This window comes from Littorina saxatilis, linkage group LG1, assembly GCF_037325665.1.
Source record: "Littorina saxatilis isolate snail1 linkage group LG1, US_GU_Lsax_2.0, whole genome shotgun sequence".
Classification (NCBI taxonomy): domain Eukaryota; kingdom Metazoa; phylum Mollusca; class Gastropoda; order Littorinimorpha; family Littorinidae; genus Littorina; species Littorina saxatilis.
In genome coordinates, this window is record NC_090245.1 from 50,585,540 (window position 1) to 50,612,669 (window position 27,130).

Sequence of the window (27,130 nt, forward strand, 5' to 3'; positions counted from 1 at the left end):
CGGTCACGTGATCCCTGTAATTGAAATCTTTAATCCGAAAGGTGATCCAGATAGTCAAGTAACCGGCCTTTACTGGCATATAAAGTTTGGATGAAATGACAGGGTAATTAATACTTTAATTTGGGTACGAAATGTGTTGCAATTATTTTTTGGCCAAGTTTAGTTAACAACACAACACTTGAAAGTCCCTTCGTGGTCGGCTGGGCGTTAAGCAAACAAACAAACAAACAAACAAACACTTGAAAGTAAAGTGAGACTGCATCAGCCGCCTGCCACGGACAGAGCATAACTGAAACAGCTTCTTAGCTTGTCATTCGTTAAATACATCTGCGCAGTCGCCACTACACTAAATGCTGCGATAGGGATTATGACGAGTACTTGGCCTGTTTTCTTTTCACGCAACGTGTAGCGGGCTGGGAAAAAAAAGAATCACCTCAATAATCTGCAGTGCGTCGTCTGTCCTGCTGGCGTTACAATAGGGGAGCGCCGGGGCTTACAACGCAACACTGCAAAGTGAAAGGATTTTCAAACAGCTGAAAAAATTAAAATAAAAATTAAAAAAAACGACCAGGAACTTCTCCTTCTTCTTCGTGGTCCTCCGCCACTCTTTCTTCAAACTGAAGCAGCTAGCAGGGTGGAACGTGCCCGAGAGTACAAGTTTTTGTGTGAAGAAAAATGAACACAAATGAGTGAAACAGCATTCTGACCTCCAGGGAGAAATTGTGTGAATTGTGCATCTTCAAAATCTTAACATCTGAGAAGTGAATTACAACTATTGTGCGAGACAATCACTAAAACCCAATACTATACGGTTGAACAGTGATGGAAAGTAATGCAAGATATGTGTGGGATATTGAAGTGTTAAAGCCTTAGGCCGAAGCACGAAAGGTTCAAAGTTATTACTATGGACTAAGAAAGTGAAATACATTACGAGTAAGAGCAATACAAATACATTATGCGCATTTTCACGGAGACCTACTCTCACTCCCTAACAGAAGTTATACGGAGTCCCAACTAAAAATGAGCGAGTCTACACAGCACCAGAGCATGAAGACGCCTGCAAGATACCGTTACAGTGAAACACGATTCTCTGTAATTCGGTAGGGTTTAATTGTTGTCTAATTAGTCGCGCGTGAAAGTTAAACTTTGACACGCGTAGGTAAACCCAGCGTGCAGAGCAGCAATGACGGACGGCAACGTGTCGAGGTACCACAGCCACATTGCGGACGCTGAGCGCCACGTGGAGGTGGTGGTACTGAGTGTGATAAGCACGCTGGCCAGTGTGGGCAACATCTCGCTGTGGGCAGTCATCCTCAGCACGCGCACCTTGCGGCAGCAAGCCAACAACAAGCTGCTGCTCTGTCTCTCGCTGGCCGACCTGCTCGTCTCTGTGGTCAGCATGCCGGTCACAGTGACCACCATCTTCCTCGCAAGGTCAGTCCACTTGGGGTCTGTCCCCTTGTTTTTTTCCCCACGTATTTTGTCTTAAGTAAATAATGTACATTGATTTCAGGGATGTTAAGCAAGATCCAGCACAAAAGAGGTCAACTAAAAACAAGAACCCCGAGGCGTAATAAACGATTCCGTCAATTGAATGCTTTGAAATACGGTCGATCTTCTCTCATCTTCCGAACACCCCCCCCCCCCCCCCCGACACACACAGATTCATTCTCTCTCTCTCCCTCTCTCTCTCTCTCTCTCTCTCTCTCTCTTTCTCTCTCTCTCTCTCTCTCTCCACCCTCTCTCTCTCTCCACCCTCTCTCTCTCTCTCTCTCTCTCTCTCTCTCTCTCTCTCTCTCTCTCTCTCTGTCTGTCTCTCTTTCATTGTGTCTCTATCTCTCTCTGACTCATGTACCATTGACAACTTCAAACGGCCACTGTCACAACACAGAGTACAATCAAAAACGAAGCAATTTATTCTTATGACTTTGCGTATGGTGATAAGCTATCTCATGTTAATCTCTTGTACAGAAAGCAATGAATCATGTTTCTCCAGGCAAGCTTTCGTGCACGAAACCACATTTTCTTTGAATGAACACCACCGCGTTCGGCGCATATACTTTTCCTCAGGTTGAAAATGTGCATGTTAATGAATAGCTGATGCCATGCGAGTGAAATAGAGCAATGCGCTGGTCTCAAAAGTGTAGAACTTGAATACTATGCAGATGCTAAGCGAAGTAGACGAAAACTGGGTTAATTTATCTACATGCTGTACTGCAACAAGTGTGACCATGCACAGTATATCGGGGAGACAAAAAACAGTCTCAAAACCCGCTTCTACTTGCATAGGTCACACATCCAAAAAAATGTTGGTACACATGTGACAATGCACTTCAGTTTACCTGGACACTCACTGCAGGACATGCGGTGTTTACCCATCGAACAGGTGTACACCAACAACCCTACACACAGGCACGAGAGGGAACAGTTTTGGATCAGAAAGCTACAAACAGTATTTCCAAGTGGACTAAACACTGTCACCAAATAAATGTCAGATGTGACAACACCTGATAGTTGATGTAACATTCCTGCGATCACGTCCGGGACGTGTTTAACTTTTGAAAGTAAATTTGACTACAACTGTGTAAAAGATATGTACTTTTCATGAACCGCCTGTTTTACAGTGATGAACTTGTATACATTGTTTTCAACCATAGTGACAACCCTATCAATTGAGAAAGGAAACTAACTTGCGTCGATCCAGAGCTTACCACATCGGATGTTGAAAACAGAAAAACAATTAATCTACTTGCTAACGTATTAACATGTCAACGCACATAAGCGGGCATGTAAATCTGCATGTGCCCGTTAATACAACAATATGTATGTGTGTGTGCGCGCGCGCGCGATTGCGTGTGTGTGCGTGTGTGTGGATGTACCTGTGTCAGTGTGTGTGTGTCTGTGGGTACATGATGATTATGCAGGGGTGTGTGCTAGCACGTGCGAACGCACTCAGTGGTCATGCAACGAGCGTTCATGTGCATACTATCTTTCACCTTTACTTGCCCGTTTTGAAGTCCTGAATGTCTCCCACCCACCTTGTTATCATCCAGGTACGTGTTCAGCACTGCATCATCTTTAACAATCCACTTGTTTAGAACTAGGCTTTGTTACTGTCTTATTCATTTTTGGAATTCCGGCACGCAAAACATATTACGTCATGTATAATTACGTCATAGACAGACATTGCGTCAAAGGATATTTGTAAACATCGTGCGAGCTAATAATAGAACACCCTGACGAAGGCCACGAGGCCGAAATATTGGTGAAAACGTGAAGGCTTGTTTTGGTTATTTTTTCCATATTTGTTTGTGTATATATATATACTAGATGATTACCCGCTTCGCCGGGAAGAAGTAGAGCCGAATACCAGGCTGCGCCTGGGACCCGGCTCTGCCGGGTGTACGCCGGCTTTGCCGGCGCACGAAGGAAAGGAGATAAACGCGCAAAACACTGGAGACCTTCTAAAAATAGTAACGTGCAGTGACCTTCTAAAAATAGTAACGTAGTAACGGGAATATGGATTGACGCCACACGGAGGAAGGGAGATAATCGCGGCTGAAAACACTGGAGAAGATAAGGAAGAGTTACTGGTAGTGGATCCCGACCAAAAACAAAACAAAACAAAACAAAATCGGTTCAGCGCGCACAGCGCTGCGCGCTGAGAGCACGTGTTGAAATATCTCATCGATGAGGTTGTGTCCGGGGTCTCTCTGAATAAGCCCACCAAATTTGAAGCAGATCCATCGAGAACTTTGGCCGTGCATCGCGCACAGACAGACAGACACACAGACACTAGTCGTATATATATATAGATATATATATATATATATATATACTAGAATGAATACCCGCTTCGCCGGGTAGCCGGCTTCGCCGGGAAGAAGTACTTAGAGCCGTACGCCGGCTTCGCCGGGTCCGAACAATGGACCCGCCAAGCTTAGGTCCCTCCCAGATTCGTGGAATGGGAACAGCACGAAAATGATTCAGTGGCCATAATGCCATTCCTGACCATATCGAGTCCCATCCTTGTCGACGAATGTAACCGTGTTAATCACCTTTGGAGGCGAACTCCACTCAAACAGGACTGAGCAAGTTATGGCTTCTCAAAGGAAGGCCAGTACATAAAATTACACAAAAGCCGCCAGACCACATCACAAACAGAACTGAACAATGCACAGGTGTTGCTCACATAGAGACACACACACACACACACACACACATAAAAAAACACACAGAGAAGCCGTATCTATAGAGAGATAGATGACAGTGTATTTTTCGCGTGGCTATAAATTGATTCGACCTTTGCACTTTTACAGTGAGGATAATTTACGGGTCCAATTTACGTTCTGGACACTGCGTTGACCTTCTAAAAATAGTAACAGTAACAGAACGCCGGAAATATCCGAAGACGCTCCACTCACACAAAAGTGCACCATACGAAGGAAGGGAGGTAAACGCTGAAAACCTGGAGAATATGAGAAGATAAGGAAGAGTTACTTATAATGGTGAAATGAACACAAAAACCAAAATCGATTCAGCGCTGCGCGCTGAGAGCACGTGTTGAAATATCTCATCGATGATATTGTGTCCGGGGTGTAGCTGAATACGGTGTCCAAATTTGAAAAAGATCCACCGAGAACTTTGGCTTTGGTGTGTCGGTATGGGGGCCCGGGTAGCTGAGGTGGAACCAAAATAGCTGAGGTGGAACCAAAATCGGTTCCGCGCTGCGCGCTGAGAGCACGTGTTGAAATATCGACCAGGTTGTGTCGTGTCCCGGGTCTACCTGAATATGCCCACCAAATTTGAAGCAGATCCATCGAGAACTTTGGCCGTGCATGGCGAATACACAAACACACAAATACACAGATACACAAACACACAGACACACACACAGACACAAGTCGTATATATATCTATATATATATATATATATATATATATATATATATCTCTGCTAAGAGATTTTAACAAATCTCGGAAGAAAGTCTCTGCTGACTTTCAATTGTTTCTTTCACTATTTCTGATGTTTTATATATATATATTTCGCCGGGAAGAAGTAGAGCCAAATACCCGGCTTCGCCGGGGACCCGGCTTTGCCGGCGCACCGTACGAAGGAAGGGAGATAAACGCGCAAAACACTGGAGAAGATAAGGAAGAGTTACTGGGAATGGATGTACAGAAAAACCAAAATCGGTTCACCGCGCCGCGCTTAGAGCACGCACGTGTTCAAAATTTTTATCGATTGTGTCCGGGGTCTACCTGAATATGCCCACCAAATTTGAAGCAGATCCATCGAGAACTTTGGCCGTGAATCGCGAGCACACAGACAGACAGACAGACAGACACACACACACAAGCCGTATATAGATGTAGAAGACACACACTTTTGTACACAAACATACACACATGCTTGCATGCATGCACACACTTGCACGCATTCACACCTCCCCACACACCCCTGCACACACACACACAAATACACACACACACACACACACATATATATATACACACACCCACACCCACACACACACACACACACACACACACAATCATTTGACCTGAGCAATCACTTTACAGGCTTTGTTAAGTTCGTAGCCCCTGCGGTTAAACTATCAGCTCAGGGCAGACGATCAGGGGGAGTGCTGTGTATGGTGAAGACCTGCTTTTCAAAGATGATTGAAAGAATAGACATATTGTATGATAATTTAATTGTCATTAAAATCTCGAAAAGTCTTTTCAACACAAACTACGATATCATGCTCTTGAACGTGTTCGTGCCTCCTCAACGAAGTCCTTTTTACAAGTACGCAGATAACTCTTGTCATATAGAAGTGCTTGATAAGTGCATATTAGATCTCATTGAGACATATGGCGATTTTCATTTGATATTGGTAGGCGATCTAAATGCCCGAACAACTAATTAACATTCAGGTTAGTACTGGAGATATGGACTCCCCTTTACCATTCACTGACCCACTCAGTCCTAACTCAGTTATGTGTAGAAGTAGAAGCTCACAAGACGGCACACTAAATGAATTTGGAAACATGTTGTTAGACCTATGTCTATGTTTCGACCTGCTCATACATAATGGCCAAACCATTGGTGACGAGGACGGCAAATTCACGTACCTCTCTTGTCATGGAAACAGTGTGATGGATCAATGCATCACTTCAGCAGAATGTGTGCATCGTGTGAAAAGCTTTATCGTGGAGCATTGGGTAGAATCAACCCACATGCCACTGGAAGTGACTCTTGACACTTCTCTGGTAAAACTTGTAAATAACAGTGACACCGTATTGTTACATAAGTATGTCTGGCAAAGCGAAAAAGCAGAAGAATACCTTCAAAACATTGACTCAGATACCTTTGCTTTGAAATTAACCTGTGCGTGTGACCTTGTTGATACTGACATAGACTTAAGTCTGAAAAAGTTCACAGACAGTATTCTTGAGGCGGGGGCATGTATGTTAAAGGCAATAAAGTTAAACACTGAATACAGTAGCAGATGGTTTGATTAACAATCCCTTGAGAAAAAGAGACTCGCCAACGTGCACTAAGACACTGTAGACAATCCCAGGAAAAGCCTGACGAACAATTGTATTTTATGCAAAAGCAAGAATATAAAGCTTTACTACAGGCAAAAGAAAGGGAGTACAAACAGGAACGTGTGCAGCGGTTAGAGGCTGCAATGCAAAATCCTCAAGATTTTTGGAGTGAAATTAGAAAGTGCAGGCGGTCAAAACACAACCAAAGCTGGTGTGACCACTTCTCTAGGCTCCTTAACTCAGGTGCAAGCGAAACTCAACCGTGTGAACAACCTGGACAGTTGCAAAACTTGGCCTTTGATTGTTTACTTGACTCTGAAATAACAGAAAGCGAGGTTCAAAGTGCACTCCGAAAACTGAAAAGTCGGAAAGCTGCAGGTCATGATATGGTCATAAATGAGTTCCTGAGGTCGACGGAGAGAGTAATTATTCCCTACCTTGTTAAACTTTTTAATGCAATTTTCAACAAGGGAGTCTTCCCGGAAGAGTGGACTAAGTCAGTCATAATACCTTTATACAAAAAAGGCGACCCAAACAATCATGACAACTACAGAGGAATATCTTTACTGAGTACATCAAGCAAAGTGTTCACATCGGTTTAAAATGCTAGACTGACTGAATGGGCAGAAACCAATAGCGTTATCACTGATGCACAAGCCGGGTTTCGGCAAGGCTATTCGACCATCGACCACATATTTACACTGCATGGAATGATAGAAAAACAATTTTCTCGCAGCGCTAAATTGTATGTTGCTTTTGTAGATTTTTACAAAGCTTTTGACACAGTCAACCATACAATGCTTTGGACAGTACTCTCAAAGACAGGAGTTCAAGGTAAAATGCTTAACATGCTTCAGAGTATGTATGCTAGCATCAAGGCATGTGTGCGATGCATCAGTAGTGGAGACATTTCAGACTACTTCAGCAGCCTCCAGGGCTTAAAACAGGGTTGTATTTGCAGTCCAATTTTATTCACGTACTTTATAAACGAGTTAGCTAATGATGTCATGACTAAAGGAAATCATGGTATTCATCTTCTGCCAAACCAGATCGAGATCTTCTTAATGCTGTTCGCGGATGACTTGGCGTTGTTGTCCTCCACAGTATGGGGACTACAGAACCAGTTAAACCTTCTCTTCGAGTCCTCTCAAAGACTAGGACTAAAAGTAAACACTGAAAAGACCAAGGTGGTAGTTTTTCGCAAAGGTGGCCACCTGTCAGCAAGGGAAAAATGGACTTTGGGAAATGAGAAAGTGGAGGTTGTTGGAAAATACAAGTACCTGGGACTAAACTTTTCAACAATGCTAAGTTATAATATTGGTACTGAGGACTTCGTATGCAGGGCGAAAAAAGGCACTATTGAAATTCTCAAGGCCCTTAAAACCAATGGGTGTCATTCGTGCGCTGTATTCTTTAAGTTGTTCGATACACAGATCGTTCCATCATTATTGTATGCAGCAGAAATATGGGGCCACCAGAACAATAAACAGATTGAGAAAGTTCACCTCTTTGCCTGTAAGTTGTTTATAAACGTACCCCCGTCGACCCCCAACGATACGATATACGGCGAGCTAGGAAGATATCCACTTTACGTTGATGCTGCTGCAAAATGTGTGCAATACCGGTTTCGGCTGTTAAAACAACCATGCTCTCGACTCTCAAAGATGGCTCACCTGTCTCTTTTGAACAATCACGACAGAGGGCAAACAAACTGGGTCACACATGTCAAAGACCTTTTGTGCAAGTCTGGATATGGTTTTATTTGGTTGTGTGCTGGGGTGGCAGATGAAAAGTTGTTTCTGGGAGACCTGAAGGAGACAATGAGGCACCAGTTTTCACAGGAATGGTTTACACGTCTGTCATAAAGTACACGCCTTGAATTTTACCACAGTTTCAAAAGTTGTATTGGGCACGAAGAATACCTGGACATGATTCATGTGAGCCTTTATAAAGTTGCTTTGTCCAGATTTAGACTGGGGGTCTCCCCATTCAATGCCCATCGACATCGTTACTCTCACTCTGACACCAGTCGTGACTGTCCTTTCTGCCCGGATACTGCTGAAGACGAAAGCCATGTTGTTTTTTATTGCCCCACTTACGATGGCATCAGGCAGAGATGTATTGGCAGAATACAGTATTTTTCAGACGAAGACTGTTTACGATATTTGCTCACTTGCACGGTGGAGGATCAGCTTGTATCCTTTGCAAAGTACCTGTTCTTGGCCTCACGAATGCGACAAAAAAGACTTGCAGAAAACGAACCGCTCACGTGATTCTCGCGTTCCCTGTACGAACATATATCATGCTCTGGAATCATTGATGCATTCCCCGTAACAAGAGATTGACTTGAAGGTGCTGTAAACGTGAACTCCCTGGCATGTTTCAACCTCTTCTTATTATGCATTTCATCTCGGAAAATATGTGCGTTAATTGGTGTGTGTGTGTGTGTGTGTGTGTGTGTGTGTGTGTGTGTGTGTGCGTGTATGTATGTATATTTATGTATTTACGTGTGTGCGTGCGTGCGTGCGTGCGCGCGCGCGTGTGTGTGTATGTGTGTATGCTTTTGCTATCAAGCATATGATACCTTCTGTAATAGTTTCATGCATTAGTTGTATGCATTTAATGACTGCTTCAGATGTGTATATTTGCATATAATTTGCTGTGTGTGTGCCCACACACGTGTGTATCTATATGTGTGTGTGTGTGTGTGTGTGTGTGTGTGTGTGTGTGTGTGTGTGTGTGTGTGTGTGTGTGTGTCCGTGTCTGTACGTGTATATCTGTGTATGTGTCTTGGTGTCGTTTGACAATGTTTGCTTAAGTTATATCATCTTTCCAAGCTATGTTTTCATGATTATGTCTCAACATTTGGCAGGCTCTTTCTTTATTTTGCCTCACTTATTTGCATGTGTAGGCTATGTTTAAAGCCCAATGTATCTCACCCTTATTAATTTCGTGTTATGCACCAATTTCATTTGTCTGAAAATTGTCAAAATCAACTCATTGATTAGAACAATAAAACATCCATCCATCCATCCATCTCTCGCTCTCTCTCTCTCACGCACACACACACACACACACACACACACACACACACACACACACACACACACACACACACACACACACACACACACACACATGGAGACAAATTTGTACCCCTCCGCCCTCGTTAAATCATTCAGTCAAACCGGTAATGCAGTGTTAACATATTAAACCTCCTATTTTACATAGTGTAATACTTGTTCGTGTTTGTACAGTTTGTCCATACATTATTGAGAATTTTGCCTCCGATATCAAACAATTTATATATGTTCATAACATACAAAAGTCACAGCATATTACTTCCTCCGAAAGCGGCGTATGGCTGCCTTAATGGCGGGGTAAAAACGGTCATACACGTAAAATTCCACTCGTGCAAAAAAACACGAGTGTACATGGGAGTTTCAGCCCACGAACGCAGAAGAAGAAGACAGCAATTTTTTTTTTTTGCAGGTGGGTGTTCTCAGAATAGATGTACACAATGATCAGTTTGTCCTGTTCATGTCATGTTGATGTTTTGGGCAGGTGTGTGTTCTCAGAATAGATGTACACAATGATCAGTTTGTCCTGTTCATGTCATGTTGATGTTTTGGGCAGGTGGGTGTTCTCAGAATAGATGTACACAATGATCAGTTTGTCCTGTTCATGTCATGTTGATGTTTTGGGCAGGTGTGTGTTCTCAGAATAGATGTACACACAGTGATCAGTTTGTCCTGTTCATGTCATGTTGATGTTTTGGGCAGGTGTGTGTTCTCAGAATAGATGTACACACGGTGATCAGTTTGTCCTGTTCATGTCATGTTGATGTGTTGGCCAGGTGGGTGTTTTCAAAATAGATGTGCACAGTGGTCAGTTTGTGCTGTTCTTGTCATGTTGATGTGATGGGCAGGTGGGTGTTTTCAAAATAGATGTGCACAGTGATCAGTTTGTCCTGTTCATGTCATGTTGACGTGTTGGGCAGTTGGGTGTTCTCAGAATAGATGTACACAATGATCAGTTTGTCCTGTTCATGTCATGTTGATGTGATGGGCAGGTGGGTGTTCTCAGAATAGATGTACACAGTGATCAGTTTGTCCTGTTCTTGTCATGTTGATGTGATGGGCAGGTGGGTGTTCTCAGAATAGATGTACACAATGATCAGTTTGTCCTGTTCATGTCATGTTGATGTTTTGGGCAGGTGTGTGTTCTCAGAATAGATGTACACACAGTGATCAGTTTGTCCTGTTCTTGTCATGTTGATGTTTTGGGCAGGTGTGTGTTCTCAGAATAGATGTACACACGGTGATCAGTTTGTCCTGTTCATGTCATGTTGATGTGTTGGCCAGGTGGGTGTTTTCAAAATAGATGTGCACAGTGGTCAGTTTGTGCTGTTCTTGTCATGTTGATGTGATGGGCAGGTGGGTGTTTTCAAAATAGATGTGCACAGTGATCAGTTTGTCCTGTTCATGTCATGTTGACGTGTTGGGCAGGTGGGTGTTCTCAGAACAGATGTGCACAGTCCTTGGTTTCATCAACATGCTGACGCTGGTGAGCAGCGTGATGTCGCTGGGTTTGATCAGCATCAACCGTTACATAAAGGTCTGCTGTCCGCAGCGATACCGGCGTGTCTACACCAACATCAACATCTACCTCATGACACTGGGTGAGACCCACACAGATGACTACAGTGATACAAATCTCATGGTCTGAACTGAGTGTGTGTGTGTGTGTGTGTGTGTGTGTGTGTGTGTGTGTGTGTGTGTGTGTGTGTGTGTGTGTGTGTGTGTGTGTGTGCGCGTGTGTGTGTGTGTGTGTGTGTGTGTGTGTGTGTGTGTGTAGACCCGCACAAATCTGTTCAGACACTTGTTTCTCTGAACAATTGGGTTCACCCAAAAAATGTGAGTTTCCTATATATTATATAAATCTTTTATTTACTAAACAATTGATTATTTACTTAAATAATGCATTATTCATTACATAATGCATTATTTATTACATAATGCATTATTTATTAAATAATACATTATTTATTATATGATGCATTATTCATTAAAACATGCATCCTTTATTATAAGTAAGACTAGGTTGTTAGCCTAAAAACTCCGTCCCCACGTAACAGAGATCACTGATTCATGAATGTTGTTACGTGCAGGCGTGTGGTGTTTGTCAGCCGTGCTGTCCTCACCGCCACTGCTGGGGTGGTGTGTGTACGACTACCTGCCCAGACAGTCCTTCTGTTTCTGTGACTGGTCCACCTCCGTGTCCTACACATTCTTCATGATGCTCGCCTGCTTCGGGGGTCCGCTGGTGATGATTACGGTGTGCAATGTTCGCATCCTGCAGACCTACCGAGACAGTTGTCGTCGCCTGCACCAGCAATCGTCCAGCGCCTTTCCCGCCAGGGTCGCGGGTGGGCAGCAAGTGGAGCGACTGGATAAATCATCGGCAGAAACCGACAGGGCAAACACGGGGCCTCCAACAGCAGACAGGGAATCGGCCAGGACAACTGCAGAGTCGGCCAGGACTGGCACAGAATCAGCCAGGACAACTGCAGAGTCGGGCAGGACTGGCACAGAATCAGCCAGGACAACTGCAGAGTCGGCCAGGACTGGCACAGAATCGGCCAGGACAACTGCAGAGTCGGGCAGGACTGGCACAGAATCAGCCAGGACAACTGCAGAGTCGTCCAGGACTGGCACAGAATCGGCCAGGACAACTGCAGAGTCGGGCAGGACTGGCACAGAATCAGCCAGGACAACTGCAGAGTCGGCCAGGACTAGCACAGAATCGACCAGGACAACTGCAGAGTCGGCCAGGACTGGCACAGAATCAGCCAGGACAACTGCAGAGTCGGCCAGGACTGGCACAGAATCAGCCAGGACGACTGCTGAGTCGGCCAGGACTAGCACAGAATCAGCCAGGACGACTGCTGAGTCGGCCAGGACGAAGAGGAAACTGCCAAGGACTGCCTCATCGTCTTCATGGGCCGTGGTGCAGCCAGCAGTGACGGTCACACACGTAAGGGACGCCGAGACCGGGCCTGATCAGCTGACTGCTGTCAACACTGCATCGGCAGAGGGACCCAGACCACTCTTGTTGACACCGCACGATGACGTCTCCGATGATGAACTCATGTCGTCAGAGGTGATGACGCGGTCACCACTCGATCGGCCACCAGTCGCACCTTGTTCAAGCAAGACACGGAGTCTGAAGGTACCTCATTCAAACCCCGCAGGCAACCGGCTATCTTTGTCAGCAAACGTGTCTGTGGTGTCCTTTCCTACGGGAAAGCCGAAAGGCGTGAAGGAAGGGGCGGACAGACGGCAGAAGAGAGACAAAAGTCGCAAAGAAGAGTTTAGGCTTTCCCTGACTCTCATGGTGGTGATTGTAGTGTTCGTTTTGTGCTGGTTCCCGTTCTGTATCACGATGCTCCTGTCCGTGTTCGCCCCAAACACCCTGATCCGTGCAGCCGACATGTTCACCCTGTTGCTAGGCTACAGCAACAGCTGCCTCAACCCCATCATATACGGCGTAATGAACAAGCGGGTGAAAGACGGCTACATCGCCTTGTGGAACAGAGCGTGTCGACCTACGTACCGACGACGAAACATGAGTGACACAGTGACTTACTCTACCGAATGAAAGATGTCGCAAGAAGGGCCATGGAAGTAGCGGTGTTTGGACCAATTTCAAACCTTCACCTCAGGGAACTGGACTTCATAAACGGCGGGAAAACTCTATGACGGATAGTAGGCTGTCGTGATCTCGTGTGTGAAAGATGCGTTACTCATTTCTGCCTAGAGCCAAAGGAGACGTGATACCACCACGGTATCTTTGCTCAACACCAGCAGATGTCCGCATTGCCATTGTTGCTCACGTCATCATCATATCAGTATATATACCACTACCCCCGACCAAAGCTGAAATTGTTCAATGCAATCTTCTATAATCCTGGTTGTAGCATAGACCGAAACAGTTTCTTGCGATGACAATATTTTGAGGATAGTCATTCTCATATAACACACCATTTTCTTCGTCGCACACATGAACAATCTTCTGACCAAAGGATGCAGCGACGCTTTGGGTTACTGTGAGATAGCATAGCATTACCCTGACAACTGCTGAACTGAGGCGGAGGCGCACGGCTTGTCACACCACAGACACCTTTACAAGTGAGCAGTGAACGCACGCTTATATAATTTGTAATGAACGTTTTCTTTTAATAAAAACTAAGACATGGAGTGCAATTTTCATCAATAGTTTCTAAATTAGTATTCTTGACGTGCATCACAGGAAAATGGCAGTTCAGAAGAACGGAATTCCCATAATTCTTCCTAAATTGCAGCTTGCGTTGTTATTGCGAAAGTTTAAATGCTTCTGAGCAATATTTTTTTTAAGATGGGCATCAAATTCCTTTGATTTTATGTGTGTGTGGTTTAATAGAGTACTGTAAAATGTCATCACATATCTCGACATGTAAGTGTCTGCATACGAGGTTTTTTTTCTTTTCGCCATTTAAAGCCACCCTCCGTCTCCCGTAAACCATCTGTTTCTGATCACTGAGCTCCCCGAGACTTTACATACAGTACAAGCATACTTCCAGTTGAACTCTGTGCTTTCCGTTGAGATTGAAAACTTTTCAAAGAATTTATTTCGTGCAGTTACTGTTAGAAAGGAAGTACATTAAAACAAATCGGAAGCCTTGTTTAGGCGCCAGACCTAACTTTTAAAATCTAAATAATAACACTAAAGCATTCTTTTATCATCAAAACGAAGTCAGTACAGTTCGAAAATTTAAAAGTTAGAAAGGATGTATGTCAAGCAAACCGGGTGAATGAGTCGACTGGTGTGTGCAGCTTGCAGCCCTTTTCAATTGATGACGGGAAAGTGGGCTACCAAAAACAAAACAACTTTGGCTTTTTTTTTTAATGCTGGTCGACTGAGATTTCAACCATTTGGATTGAGTATTGCTCGCATACAAACGTACTTCCGCAGCAGGGCGACTATCACATCCCATGTGCTGCATCTTACCATTGCAAAAGCAGACGAACGGTTCTAACCGCTACAGTTTCTTTGAAGATAGGCTACCGCCACTCTGTTTTGTGTCACTATCAATCATTTAATTTAAGGCGCTATGAACGCCCTTGTTATAACGTTGTGCTGGAATTGTATTTTAGATTCAGAGGTGCACAATAACATGCTTTTGCAGATATAGAGTAGGATTGAAAGCGCAAACGACTAAATTGATCATGTATGAAAAAGTGGGTCACACGGGGCCCCGATGGCTCGGGGGTTGAATAAACCACGAGAACTGGTGTGTGGTTTACGCGTGCTAAATAGCAATTCAAGTGATCTGTAAGTGTCATTTAATGTTGTTGAATGCTATTGTGAGTGTGTCCCATAAGGTTAGTATTGCTGTTTTAGTGAAAGATGTCATCGTTCTGTAAACCTCTTGTGAGGCGGAGTGGGGCTTTAAGGGGATGTCAGGCTTTAATAAAAACATAATTTCAAAGGTCTGTGTCGAGATTGATTTTGTGGTTAAAAAACAAAAGTTTGTGATTGAAGATTGTGAAACATCTCTGCATACATTCTTTCAGTAAACAGCATTAAAAGAAAAAGGAATGTTGAACTTCAGCGTTGTAAATTCATAGCTAAGAATCCACTGCAATTTAAGCCTCCAATTTTGCAGAACCTGCTCTTGCATAACAAGTCATTTTAAATACATTTGAAGTTACGGAATTAACTGTACAGATGCCTTTCATCTACATGGGTTTTAGAAAGAAAACATCGGCACAGCCATGTTTTCGAAGGAAGGGAAGATACATTAGCACACGCAAGAAAAGAAGGGAAAAAGCAACACCGATACGCAGGTTTAAATGTAAAATGATGTTCTTACCTGTTCGTGTATCCAGTGTGTCTCCGAACAGAAAGAAGAAGCAGACTATTGCAGCATCAGGCACCACTGCCGAAGAGTTCAGTAATTCCCTTCTATCTCTTTTCTCATTGGAACAGTCTCTTCCAAATTTGTGTTCGTGGTGGTTCGCGTTTTGTTGGTCAGTGCTGGCCGGTTATTTATCAACACTGGAGTTTCCCTGTTCAGTGTGGACGTGAGTGTTGTCTTCCTCACACTGGGGCGGTTGTAGGCCCTACTTTCATATAGCGTTACCCAGTGAAAGTAGACCAGTGAGTGGGAGTGGGACTGCTCCATGCCAAATGTGTGATTTGAGATTCAAACTGAATGTCGCCAACTGACTCGTGTGATTGGATTTTTTATTTGTAAAATTCTCAGTGTCGCCAAACTAATTTGAAAAAGTAACTGTAACATAGTACTGACCATGCCTGACTACTTTAAAACACAAATAAAGAAAGTTGTTCTAGCAGTTCAGTTAATTTTGATGAATTTATAAATATAGCATTTCCGATTGAATAGCAGAGTGGCCCAAGTGCATTCATATTAACACAGTGAAATCAAGTTAAAAGACCCACAAAATACTGCACTCACGTGTGAACGAAGAATACTAAACAAATAACAGCGACGTGAAATGTGAACTGAATTATTGTTACTTTTGGCGCTTCTGTGCTGACGTCGTCCGGGAAAAGTTCAGTTTCGTTTCCGTCTATTGATTATTCATAGGGCCCCGTGAACCGATTCCTGGGGAGATCTTCTATGTCAAAGTCAGTATCTGGGATGAATCAGTCTTTCCTTCGGATGCAGCTCATACATTTTCATGGAATTTTTGGGAGGGGGAAAGCTTCGGTTTGGGTCAGTGTTGGGCGACACTGACTGAGATGGCGAAAAACAGCCATGCACTGTGGACAAGCTTCTCTACGCATATGATGTTACATTCCAGATCAACGGAAAATATTATATGTGTGTATATCATATGAGCTGCTTCTTTGTCTCTGTAACTCTTGCACAAATATGTCATTTATCTTCAGACCAGATAGATGAATGCAAAATGAGAACTGTCAGTGGTCTCCTTTTCCAAAGTCTGTGGACAGACAGACCCTTCACCTGTCTAGACATGTGTAAAGGACTTGTGCTCGTGAAAAATTCATAGGCTACATATTGATATTGAAAATCATTGGAAGTCGGTACCTTTCCTTTGTTTTAATAGTTTACTGCAGGAAACAATGTATTTTTTTTTTATTTTTTTTTTACATTTAGTCAAGTTTCGACTAACATTTTTAACATAGACGGGGAATCGAGACGAGGGTGGTGCATGGTGTGTGTGTGTATGTAGAGCGATTCCGAGAAAACTACTTGACCGATTTTCATGAAACTTCACATGAAGTTCCTTGGTATGATATCCCCAGACCATTGTTTCCTTTCTTCGATAAATTACTTTGATGACGTCATATCCGTCTTTTTGTCAAATGTGAGGCGGCACTGTTACACCCTCAGTTCAAATAGCTTGAAATGTTGGTTAAAGGCACAGTAAGCCTCCCGTAAACCATCACAGAGCTCCCCGAGCGTCCAAATACAGTACAAGCATACTTCCATTTGAACGCTCACCGAACGGGAACATCCTGGCTGCTTTCTGTCGAGCGTGAGACATTTTCAAAGAATTTATTTGCGTAGACTTGTTCGTTAACAACAACGGCGCCTCGTTTTTGCGCTAGACCTAACTTTTAAAATCTAAATAATAAATTGACAGCTTGTTACACAAACATTCTTTAATCATAAAAGAATTCGTTTTTCATCAAGACAAGATCAGAACAATTCGAAGTTGTGAAGGTTAAAAAAAAGAAAAGCCCGGAAGCAGGGTCACGCAAGGGTCGTAGCAGACGAAGGTTTATCAGTGCAAATCGCCGTTCCTCTCAACAGTCAAAAGCCATCGCTAGAGTTCTTGTGAACCACAGCCGTTGTTTCGTGCATAAAAAACGTGCTATTGTAGATAAGCTCACATCGAGTCGCATTCATGACTAACTGACGACTGCATTGTGAAAAAGGAAAACTGGATCACACGGGTTCACGATGGCTCAGGGGTAAGATAAACCACGCAAAAATAAATTCTTTGAAAATTGTTCGCTCTTTACGGAGGGCACCTAGGATGTTCTCAATTGGTGAGTGTTTAAATGAAAGGGTGTTTGTACTGTGTGTAAAAGCCTGACCGTATCTGTGATGGTTTACGGGAGGCTTACTCTGCCTTTAAGCAATCTTCGAAAAAGCCCGGACTTTGGTATTGCATTTCAGATTGCGAAAAATTGTCCCAAGCCTCGGGTGTATCCAAATGAACAGCTATAGTACATGTATGAATAAATCTTTTTTTATCCCGTAATTTCAATATCTCTGATGTTATCCAGGGGGCATCGTTTTCACGCACAGTTACCGTTTTAACTGGCATACATTTCTTTGCTAATAATAAAAAACGCTCGCGCTGGACCCGAGTAGGCTACTCTTCAGACATTCACACACACACACACACACACACACACACACACACACACACACACACACACTCAGTCTCTCTCCCTCACTCCTTCTCTCTCTCCCTCTCTCTCTCTCTCTCACACACACACACACACACACACACACACACACACACACACTACCACATCTCCATTCTAAAACACGTCACGTTCCAAATCAAAAGACGACATTCTATTTTCTTACGTCACTATTCTTGGTTTACGGTACCATTCGGCGGCTTTGCTACGAGTATATGGCATAGTCACGCCGTGGATGGTGGCACGCCTAGTTTTTTCCACCGCAGGAACACCCAATTCGTTCCCCCGCAAGACGAACAACATGGTAGGTGTCTCCAAATTAATGCCTTAAAATAGTAGATAACCAGACTTTCTTGTATTGAAGTTTATATCATACTGTTCGGTACTTTATTTTGCATTGGATCAGCTAGTTGTCTTACCATTTACACTCTCGTGTACTACATAAGAGAAGAAATGTCATCAAGACAAGTCAGAAATACTGTCTCCCACATTAAAAATGATGAAATAACACAAAGCACGGTCAACAGAAGGGCTTATATCTTTTTGCTGGTCAAAGTCAAACTACTTGTGGATACTGCTCTTCATTTTTAAGTTTAAGCTTACCTTAGTTTAGACTCACGATCGGTTCAAAGATCAACAATAAAATTTGACGGGGTAAGATCCCCCGCAGCTTGGTCAAAAATGCGGGGTTTATCTGGTGTCTGCGGGGGACCTTACCCACTGAGAATCGAGTACCACAAAATAACGCTAGATTAGAGCAGCTTATCCACGATGCTGGTGCCCAAAAACGCGCATACAAGGCTGCAAGGTATCGAAGATTAAACTGTGAGTATTAAAATAGTGCTTTAAATGGTAGTTCTAGGTTAATTTGTACGAAATTGAGACCTCTCTGTATAATTTTCACGGACTTCGGCAGAAAATCGAACGCCACTGTTCACGAGTACACAACAAGACATAAATTACATATTATACATATAGCCTAGGCAATTCTGCTTTAGAATATCTATACTTAATAATCGAAAATTTCTTACTAAATTTTCATTTAATTAATATACTTACCAACTCACATAAATAGCATTAACTTCAGTTTGATGCGTAAGACATTGAAGTACTAACCCTGGAAACAGGGGGAGGTAACCCCCAAATCAAAACAAAACCTTGACAACAAGGCCCTGGTAGTTACCTCCCCTCACCGGTAGCCCGCGCATGCGCGGCACATAACACCGGCAAACTCATTCCCAATGAAACACCACCTTCAACCATTAACAAAAAAACGATTGCGGGGTAGGATGGGAGGGCATTAACTATGTGAGTTGGTAAGTATATTAATTAAATGAAAATTTAGTAAGAAATTTTCGATTAAATAACATATTCTTACTACAACTCACATAAATAGCAGATTGCTACATAAGGTGGCGGGAATCTCACTTAACATGATAAGAAACCAGCCTGCTTCAACCATAATTGGTAAGCAACTACTACCATTGCAGTGGGTACTAAAACACGCACAAAAGTAGTAAAGAAAGACGTCTAAACATGACGTCCAAACACCACTGAGGTGCCATACGAGAATTGTCTGGCAACAGAACCACCGGATAAAGGGTCCAAGCTCAGGCCCCATGAATTCTAGACAACCCAGAGGAAGAAAGAAAGCTCCCCCCCCCCCCCCCATTTGACTGCCGCACTCATAAGCCTGTTAATGAGTGTAAAAGCCCATCTAGTCAGGGCTGCCTAGCAATAATTTGGTTCTATCCGTTGAAACGCAAGAACCAAAAGGAGCCATGCAAGACAAGTAAGTCAAATACTCAAAACCTTGAGCGAGACCCAGAAGTATGTAAAACGCTACACCCTTAAGGGGAAGTGAACACTGACAAAAAGGAGTCTGAGAGCCTTCCTATAAAGAAAGGCTAGCATGTCTCCAAATCTATGGCTCTTAAAAAAGAGCTTAAAAACAAAAAGAAATCCCAAGTTGGAATTAATTTTCAAAAGACAAAAGCTTGGACGCAGGGCCCTTACCACGCAGGGCGTAGAAAGAGAAAAGTCTTGTCAAGACCTGACGACGTTCCTCCAGAATAACGAAACATAGACTTCCTACGATAACAACAGTTCGTGGAAAGTCTTAACATCCTCCTGAACTGGAGAATGCTAAAGCCTATGCCCAGAATCTAGAACTTGCACTAATGCAGGTGCTGGAGGAAGGGCTGACTGCCCCCCCCCCCTTTTATTTGCACTCATAGAAAGTTAATGATGGCAAAGAAACCACCAGAAAAAATCAACCTAGATAAATAACCCCTTTCACGTAAAGCCTGTTGAGACCTAAGCTAAGTGAAAAGGCCTAAAATACGCTGTCTTGGTCGTGACTGACGAAAAGAGAGAACAATCTCTTACAAACGGCTAGACCAGAAAGACAGCTCTTAACTCAAAAGAGAGCCGTGCAAGTTCGGAAGACAAACAGATGTCCTCCGAGGCGAGCGAGTAATAAAAAACGAACCTTTGCGTCTCCCCTCGAAGAGAACAAGAAGTTCCAAACGACCACAAGTGAAACACCCTCCACGGAGTGAAGCACTAAAAGATTAAGGCTTGAGTAAACCACAGCACCATAGTCCAAGAGGAAACGCTAAATGTTCGCAATGAACCAGAGACAATAACTTGCCCCTTGTTCAAAGGATAGAGCAAGACAAATGTCGGAAAACATCTGGCCTTGCTAGACTCTCCCACAAAAGAGTCAAATGACTTAAAGCCGAAAACAAAGGCAACAATTTGCAGGTCGGCGAGAATGCAACCTCTCATCAAGAGATGAACCGAGATTGCTCATCAAAACCAAAGCGACTTTAATCGAAAGAGGCAAAAGTCTAACTCAATACTCACTAGCAATAAGCTATGAAATTTAATCGACAAGAAAGGAAGCAAGCATACAGTGGGAGCTAGCTGTAGTGCCGAACGTGGAACGATCAGAGCCTAAGTTTGTCAACACAGAACTGAATAGGACAAACCCTGTAGCGACCGTTAAAACATAATGTCGCTATGTTACACCCTGGGAGGGTGTGAAGCCCGCCAGGCCTAGGAGATGACGTCAGTTCGTGACCGATCTCCTACCGAAAACAAGTGATACCTGAGAAAAAGATATCAAGCCCTCATCGGTGAGAAAAATCTCAAGAACGAGCAAACGTGTTCCTGAAGTACCCAAACTACCAGAACACTCACCCTCTAATGAACCAAGCTGTGAACCCAACATGATCCAAACGGTTAGCCAAAAGTAGGCTCTGCTGGTGCATGACCTGCTTGAGCAACTACCCAATCAAGACCGAGCGAATGACGCAGTAAAACTTCCTGCGTTAAGAGTCCAAGTCTAGCAAAGACAAGCACTCATAACTTCGTGGGTCGTGGCAGAAAGCACCAATGAATGACTATGACTATGAACTGGACCGTCGCTACCCGTAGGTAAGACAAAGTCGCCGAAACCGGCCGTCATGTTGCCCCCAAACTGACTTCAGACGCTTCTTGTCAAAACAGAGGAAGTCACAAGAAAGTCCGAACAACAACGATGAACGCTCAAAAACCGACAGCTGTCGTGAACTAAGGAGCATCCTTAAGAAAAATCCGGAATAAATTTCGCCGCCAATCAAGAAACACCCTGAATATGGCCGAAAACCCAGAACGCGTCTGATCCGCTGAGAGACTAAAAGTCAGACGCGGGGACCTACGCAAACAGTAATCATAGATGCCATCACGTACAAAACCTTACCATCCTAAACAGCCGCAGCAGAACAGGAAGTAAGATACACGGCATCACTGCTCCCAACAACCTGGACCCCAAAGGGTTGACATCAGAAGTTGCGGACAGGCAAGAACAAAGTGCTACAATTACCTGGAACGTCAAAAAAAACGAACCAGAAAAAGGCAAAATCCCTAGTACAAAACACCCGCAACACCTTGACAGTGTGGGCTGATGCTAATGCGTACAGTCCTTCACTCCGAAAACAGAAGTGAGAGACGGGATACCAAAACCACCAACAACCTGAAACCCAAAGGGTTGACATTGGAAGCCTACTTGGCAAAGAGTCCTTGTTCCCAGAACCATCATTGGCCGAAGCCGTAAATGATTGTCCCCCAACGCAGGAGTGACCTGAAGCGGGGAACTCGGAAGTGCAAAAGGAACAAAAGAATGATTGGGCTTCCCGTTCAGCTTTGGTTACGAAGCATGAAAGACGACGTGCGAGAACAATTGCTCGGAGAAGCCAGCCATGGCTGAACAGACTCCGACGCATCCCCATGAGCAGTGAACAGAGGAAAGATGCTAACAGCACCGGAACTCAACACCTTAGCCATCTCATAGGCTACAGAGGGCGACTCCCGAAACCGGAAGTGAACGCTAGTCTCATTGTCACCCTGGAAATCGCCAAATGCGAAAGGTGGTGCCGCTAAACGAGAAGACGAAGTTGTCACCCCTTCTGCAAAGTATCGAGAGGTAACCTCAGCGGCGGCATACAGCGCGCGCAAGAACCTCCTCTCAACTCGAAAGTTGTGTTCCGCCTCGGAAGAGTCATCACAATCCTCGACAACATCCACATCATCAACAAAGATGTCCGATGAAGCCCGATCATGACCGGAAACATCATTGCCCCGCAACGGAACTGATGAACTCGCCGTACCGGAACCCTGTGTAACCACACCAAGGAGGACCGGCAAAGCCGAGCTGCTACCATTGCCCGGAACCAGAGGTAGCTGGCAATCCGGAAGGGAAGGCGACCGGAAACACACCTGTGCTTCGCCCGGAAGCTGACCCATCCTGTCCCCCACCGTACGCAACCGCCTGAGCGGAAGCGTAAGCAGGAAACGGATTGCCGTTACCACCAACGACCGGAACCCCCGTAGGCTGTGAACCGGAAGTCGATGGTAACGATTTGAAAGTGCCACGATCTCCCGAAAGAAACCCTGTGGCCGGAAATCCCTTTGCCGAAGCAGTTGAACCCGAGTACGAGGGACCGGACGTACCAGCCCCAGCGTCAAGGGTGGAATAACCGTCGAGACAAACAACACGCTCGTGTGCTGAGTGCCCCGAACTTCCAAAAGTCTACCCCGGAACCGGCGGACCGGAACCAGCGGTAGCTGGCAATCCGGAAGGGAAGGCGACCGGAACACACCTGTGCTTTACCCGGAAGCTGACCCAACCTGTCCCCCACCGTCCGCAACCGCCTCAGCGGAAGCGTAGGCAGGAAACGGATTGCCGTTACCACCAACGACCGGAACCCCCGTAGGCTGTGAACCGGAAGTCGATGGTAACAAAATGAAAGTGCCACGATCTCTCGGAAGAAATCCTGTGGCCGGAAATCCCTTTGCCGAAGCAGTTGAACCCGAGTACGAGGGACCGGACGTACCGGCCCCAGCGTCAAGGGTGGAATAACCGTCGAGATGAGCAGCACGCATTTGCGCCGAACACCCCGAACTTCCACGAACACGTACCTGATCGGCCGAAGCCGAAAGCTGAGGAACAGCAACGTCCGCCGACGTAATCGTAGCGGAAAGAACAATCCTCGACAAAGAGGAAGCGTTGCCAACCCCTGGAGGCAAAGCTGGAATGGTGGAGGAAGACACACCCCTGTCAGTTGCCAGCATCTCCCTCATTTGATCCTTGAAAGTAGAAAAAAAGAGCAAACAATTCATCGCGCGAGACCGCCTGGGTCTCTTTCTCCTGCGGCGACAAAACGGGCAAGCTAGCAGGAGGATCAATCGAAACACGCAACGACTCCTTGCTCACCGGATCGAAAATTTCGCAAAAATAATTACAAAATACTAAAATGCAAATGGCGGCATGCACCCGTAACACCGGGCACTGCCTACACTAGGTTGAAGCAACAAAAAACTCCAGAAAACGGAGCCAAAAGTTCAACAACCGGCAGAAAAAATAATGCAAATGGCGGCACGTCACAACGCAAGTCCGCCATGTTGACGACTAGAACTCCGTCAAGACGGAGACATGTAGTAAAAAACAGAATACCAACACACAAAGGTCGGCACAGGTAAAGACAAAATAATCTGTAAAAGATAAGTCATAAGACCTAAGCTTACACAACAGAACAAACTGCTCAGCAGGTAACAAAGTACCCTGCCCGACAGAGCTAACGCTAAAGACCGCCATGTTGAAACTACAACTCCGAGAACGGAGAACAAGCTTTAACATAACACGAACAAAGGCGGCGCAAGCTCACCAAGCCTGTAAGGAGTAAGTCACTAGACTTAAGCTTAACGAAAGAACACACTGCTCAGCAGGGAAACGAAAGTCGCCTGTCTGGCAGCACTACAGTAAAAGTCGCCGTGTTAAAAGTACAACTCCGTAAGACGGAGCACGAAGTACAAAGCCATTTACCAACAAATGCAAATGGCGGCACAAGCTATAACAAGAAAACGTTACAGATAAGTCACTAGACTAAGCTTGAACAACAAAATAACTGCTAGGCGGAAAAACGAAAGTCACCCGCCTGGCAGCACTACAGTAAAATCCGTGTAAACAGAACGACTCCGTAAGACGGAGCACAAAGTACGACGCCATTTACCAACAAATGCAAATGGCGGCACAAGCTATAACAAGAAAACGTTACAGATAAGTCACTAGACTAGGCTTGAACAACAAAATAACTGCTCAGCGGGAGAGACAAAACATGTCTGAGAGAGCAACAGCTCTCTCCCGCCCAAGTGAAAACCAAACAAACTCCGAGAAACGGAGAAAGACATTTTCACAAGTGAACAGTTACCATAAACAAACGTTGTAAACCAGAAAGATCTCACCAACAGCTAGCAAGATGAACCAGGGTCAAAAGGGCGTCCTCACAGGAGACCCAAGGCTGAAAAGCCCAGCAAGTACCAACACGTCTGTACAGCACGGTGTTGAAGAAGGGAATGAGTTTGCCGGTGTTATGTGCCGCGCATGCGCGGGCTACCGGTGAGGGGAGGTAACTACCAGGGCCTTGTTGTCAAGGTTTTGTTTTGATTTGGGGGTTACCTCCCCCTGTTTCCAGGGTTAGTACTTCAATGTCTTACGCATCAAACTGAAGTTAATGCTATTTATGTGAGTTGTAGTAAGAATATGTTATTTAATGTGATTTGCCACAACGTACCTTCACAGGGCAATTCCTTTGCGAGATAACAATTTTGCTTCCGCGTGCGGGGGAACGAATTGGGTGTTGTTCCTGCGGTGGACAAAACTAGGCGTGCCACCATCCACGGCGTGATAGTCTTGGTTTGCCGAGACCTTGCACCGTTCTATCAGACTGCCTGGCTGGCTGTTGCACCGCGAATTCATCCCACCGCCAAGTCGTTTTTTTTGTGGTTTATTTCGCATTTAGGTCCCAGGTAACATTATGAAGTTTTAATACGATCAATCGGACCTATTATCAAGTTAGTGTATCAACTTTTGAACGAACTGCGCCCAGTAGTTTCACAGCAATAAGCTGTTAAGTCGAGACACACACACAGACAGACAATTAAAGTCTGCTGGACCCTTGTACTAGCGTACTCGGGGATAAGTTTTATGAAAACGTCTGTGCTGCCTCGTCAATACAATCTTGACTCACGATCTCAATCCAATTAACATTCTGTAATTCAATCATTAAATCATCAACATTTAATTTATTATAATCAAAAATAACACGTTTAAATCGATTCTCTTTGGAGACGTGATTTTTAACTTCATTAATTGAACTGAGTGATCACTACAAACAGGGGGCAAGACCAATTTAAGACCTCGTCAACAATGTCTATACTTTGGGTTAGGGTTGGGGTTAGATCGATGCAAGTTTTGGACATTTCGGTTATTCTGGAAGGGAATCGAATCAAACCAATCCATGTAAATTATTCAAGGAAACAATATCTTATAAGTGTGGTGAGGGATTATTACCGCAATCAGAATTAAAAATCACCAAAACCAAAATATTTGTGTGGTAAGTTACCAACCATTCTAATCGACTGATCGACCGACTTCCAATAATCTACGGTTGAATTTGGAGGTCTGTAAAAGAAACCAACAGGAATTGTCTACTGATTCAATTTCGTTTTAATCCAAACTGCTTCTAAATCTTTAACATCTCAATCAGGTCTATACAGTAGACTCCGTTTAATAAGGTCACCTTGGTGCAGGACAAAAGTGGCTATATTAAGCGGGTGGATTTAATAAAAGCATAAGCATAAAACATAAGGAAAAATACGTGCAGTCAGAAATTGGCCTCAACAAGCGGGTGGCTTTATTAAACATGGCCTTATCAAGCGGATTCTACTGTATTTGCAAATTAAATTATTCTTAACATAGACTGCAACCCCACCGCGGGAATCATTAATTTTTGTCGATCTTTCTGTACTGGTTAATGAAAATATTAAATACACATCTCATTGTCACTGACTGCTTCTGACATCCAAGTCTCAGACAGGGTAACAATATCATTTCACATTCCGAAATATCCAATTAATGTCTTAAACTTTTCACATTCATGTGTACGACAACTAATTCTTCAGAACGCCTTATGTCCCGAAGTCCGGGATTTAAATGGACGTCACAAGCAAGCAAAATCAAATACAAAATATGCAATAAAACAAAAAAATACAGACATTTTCATAGCACAAATCAAATGCCTAAATTTGTCAAGACTATGTGATGCATTAAAATCTGGTTGTACACAGAAACTTGTGTTTGCTTTACAACAAGAAGTAGGAGCCAGGGCATTTTGGAAGAAAAACAAAACTAGTGCCACATCACAACCACCATAACTTTGACAAAAAGAGAACTAGAAATGCCGGAATATGTTCCTCATTCAAAAAGGATAATTTTCGTGAGAGTGTGTTTGCAATGGCCGCCGATTCTGGCCTTGTGACTTTGAACATGCACTGACATTACGTAAAAGCATCTTTGAACAGTTAAGCATGTAGTCTGGGCCAGAAGGGCGGAATGCAAGCCTGGGGAAATACATTATTGAAATGTGACAGGGGAGGCTACCGCTCCTTTCACGGCAGACTCTGCACCCGAGTTGTTGGCCTTTAAGTCAACACCGGTGGATTGTGGAATTCTGTTTGTGATGGGGTCTGGTGGTTTCCGATTGTCTGTATGGTCATGGAAACCTTC

At 44.2% G+C, this 27,130-nt stretch overlaps 1 protein-coding gene across 1 annotated transcript; it reads left to right on the forward strand.

Moving 5' to 3' along the window:
• Positions 1-255: 255 nt before the first annotated feature.
• Positions 256-16,940, forward strand: LOC138973023 (tyramine/octopamine receptor-like). The gene is made up of 3 exons (XM_070345675.1): positions 256-1,434; positions 11,061-11,233; positions 11,723-16,940. The coding sequence occupies exons 1-3, from the start codon at positions 1,184-1,186 to the stop codon at positions 13,210-13,212; spliced, it is 1,914 nt and encodes a 637-aa protein (XP_070201776.1). The 5' UTR covers positions 256-1,183; the 3' UTR covers positions 13,213-16,940.
• The last annotated feature ends 10,190 nt before the right edge of the window (positions 16,941-27,130 follow it).

Excerpts from the sequence above, each read along its gene's own strand:
- LOC138973023 (XM_070345675.1), top strand. The coding sequence starts at position 1,184 with ATGACGGACGGCAACGTGTCGAGGTACCACAGCCACATTGCGGACGCT. Across the intron at positions 1,435-11,060 it reads ACCACCATCTTCCTCGCAAG|GTGGGTGTTCTCAGAACAGA; the intron begins GTCAGTCCACTT and ends CGTGTTGGGCAG. Across the intron at positions 11,234-11,722 it reads CATCTACCTCATGACACTGG|GCGTGTGGTGTTTGTCAGCC; the intron begins GTGAGACCCACA and ends TGTTACGTGCAG.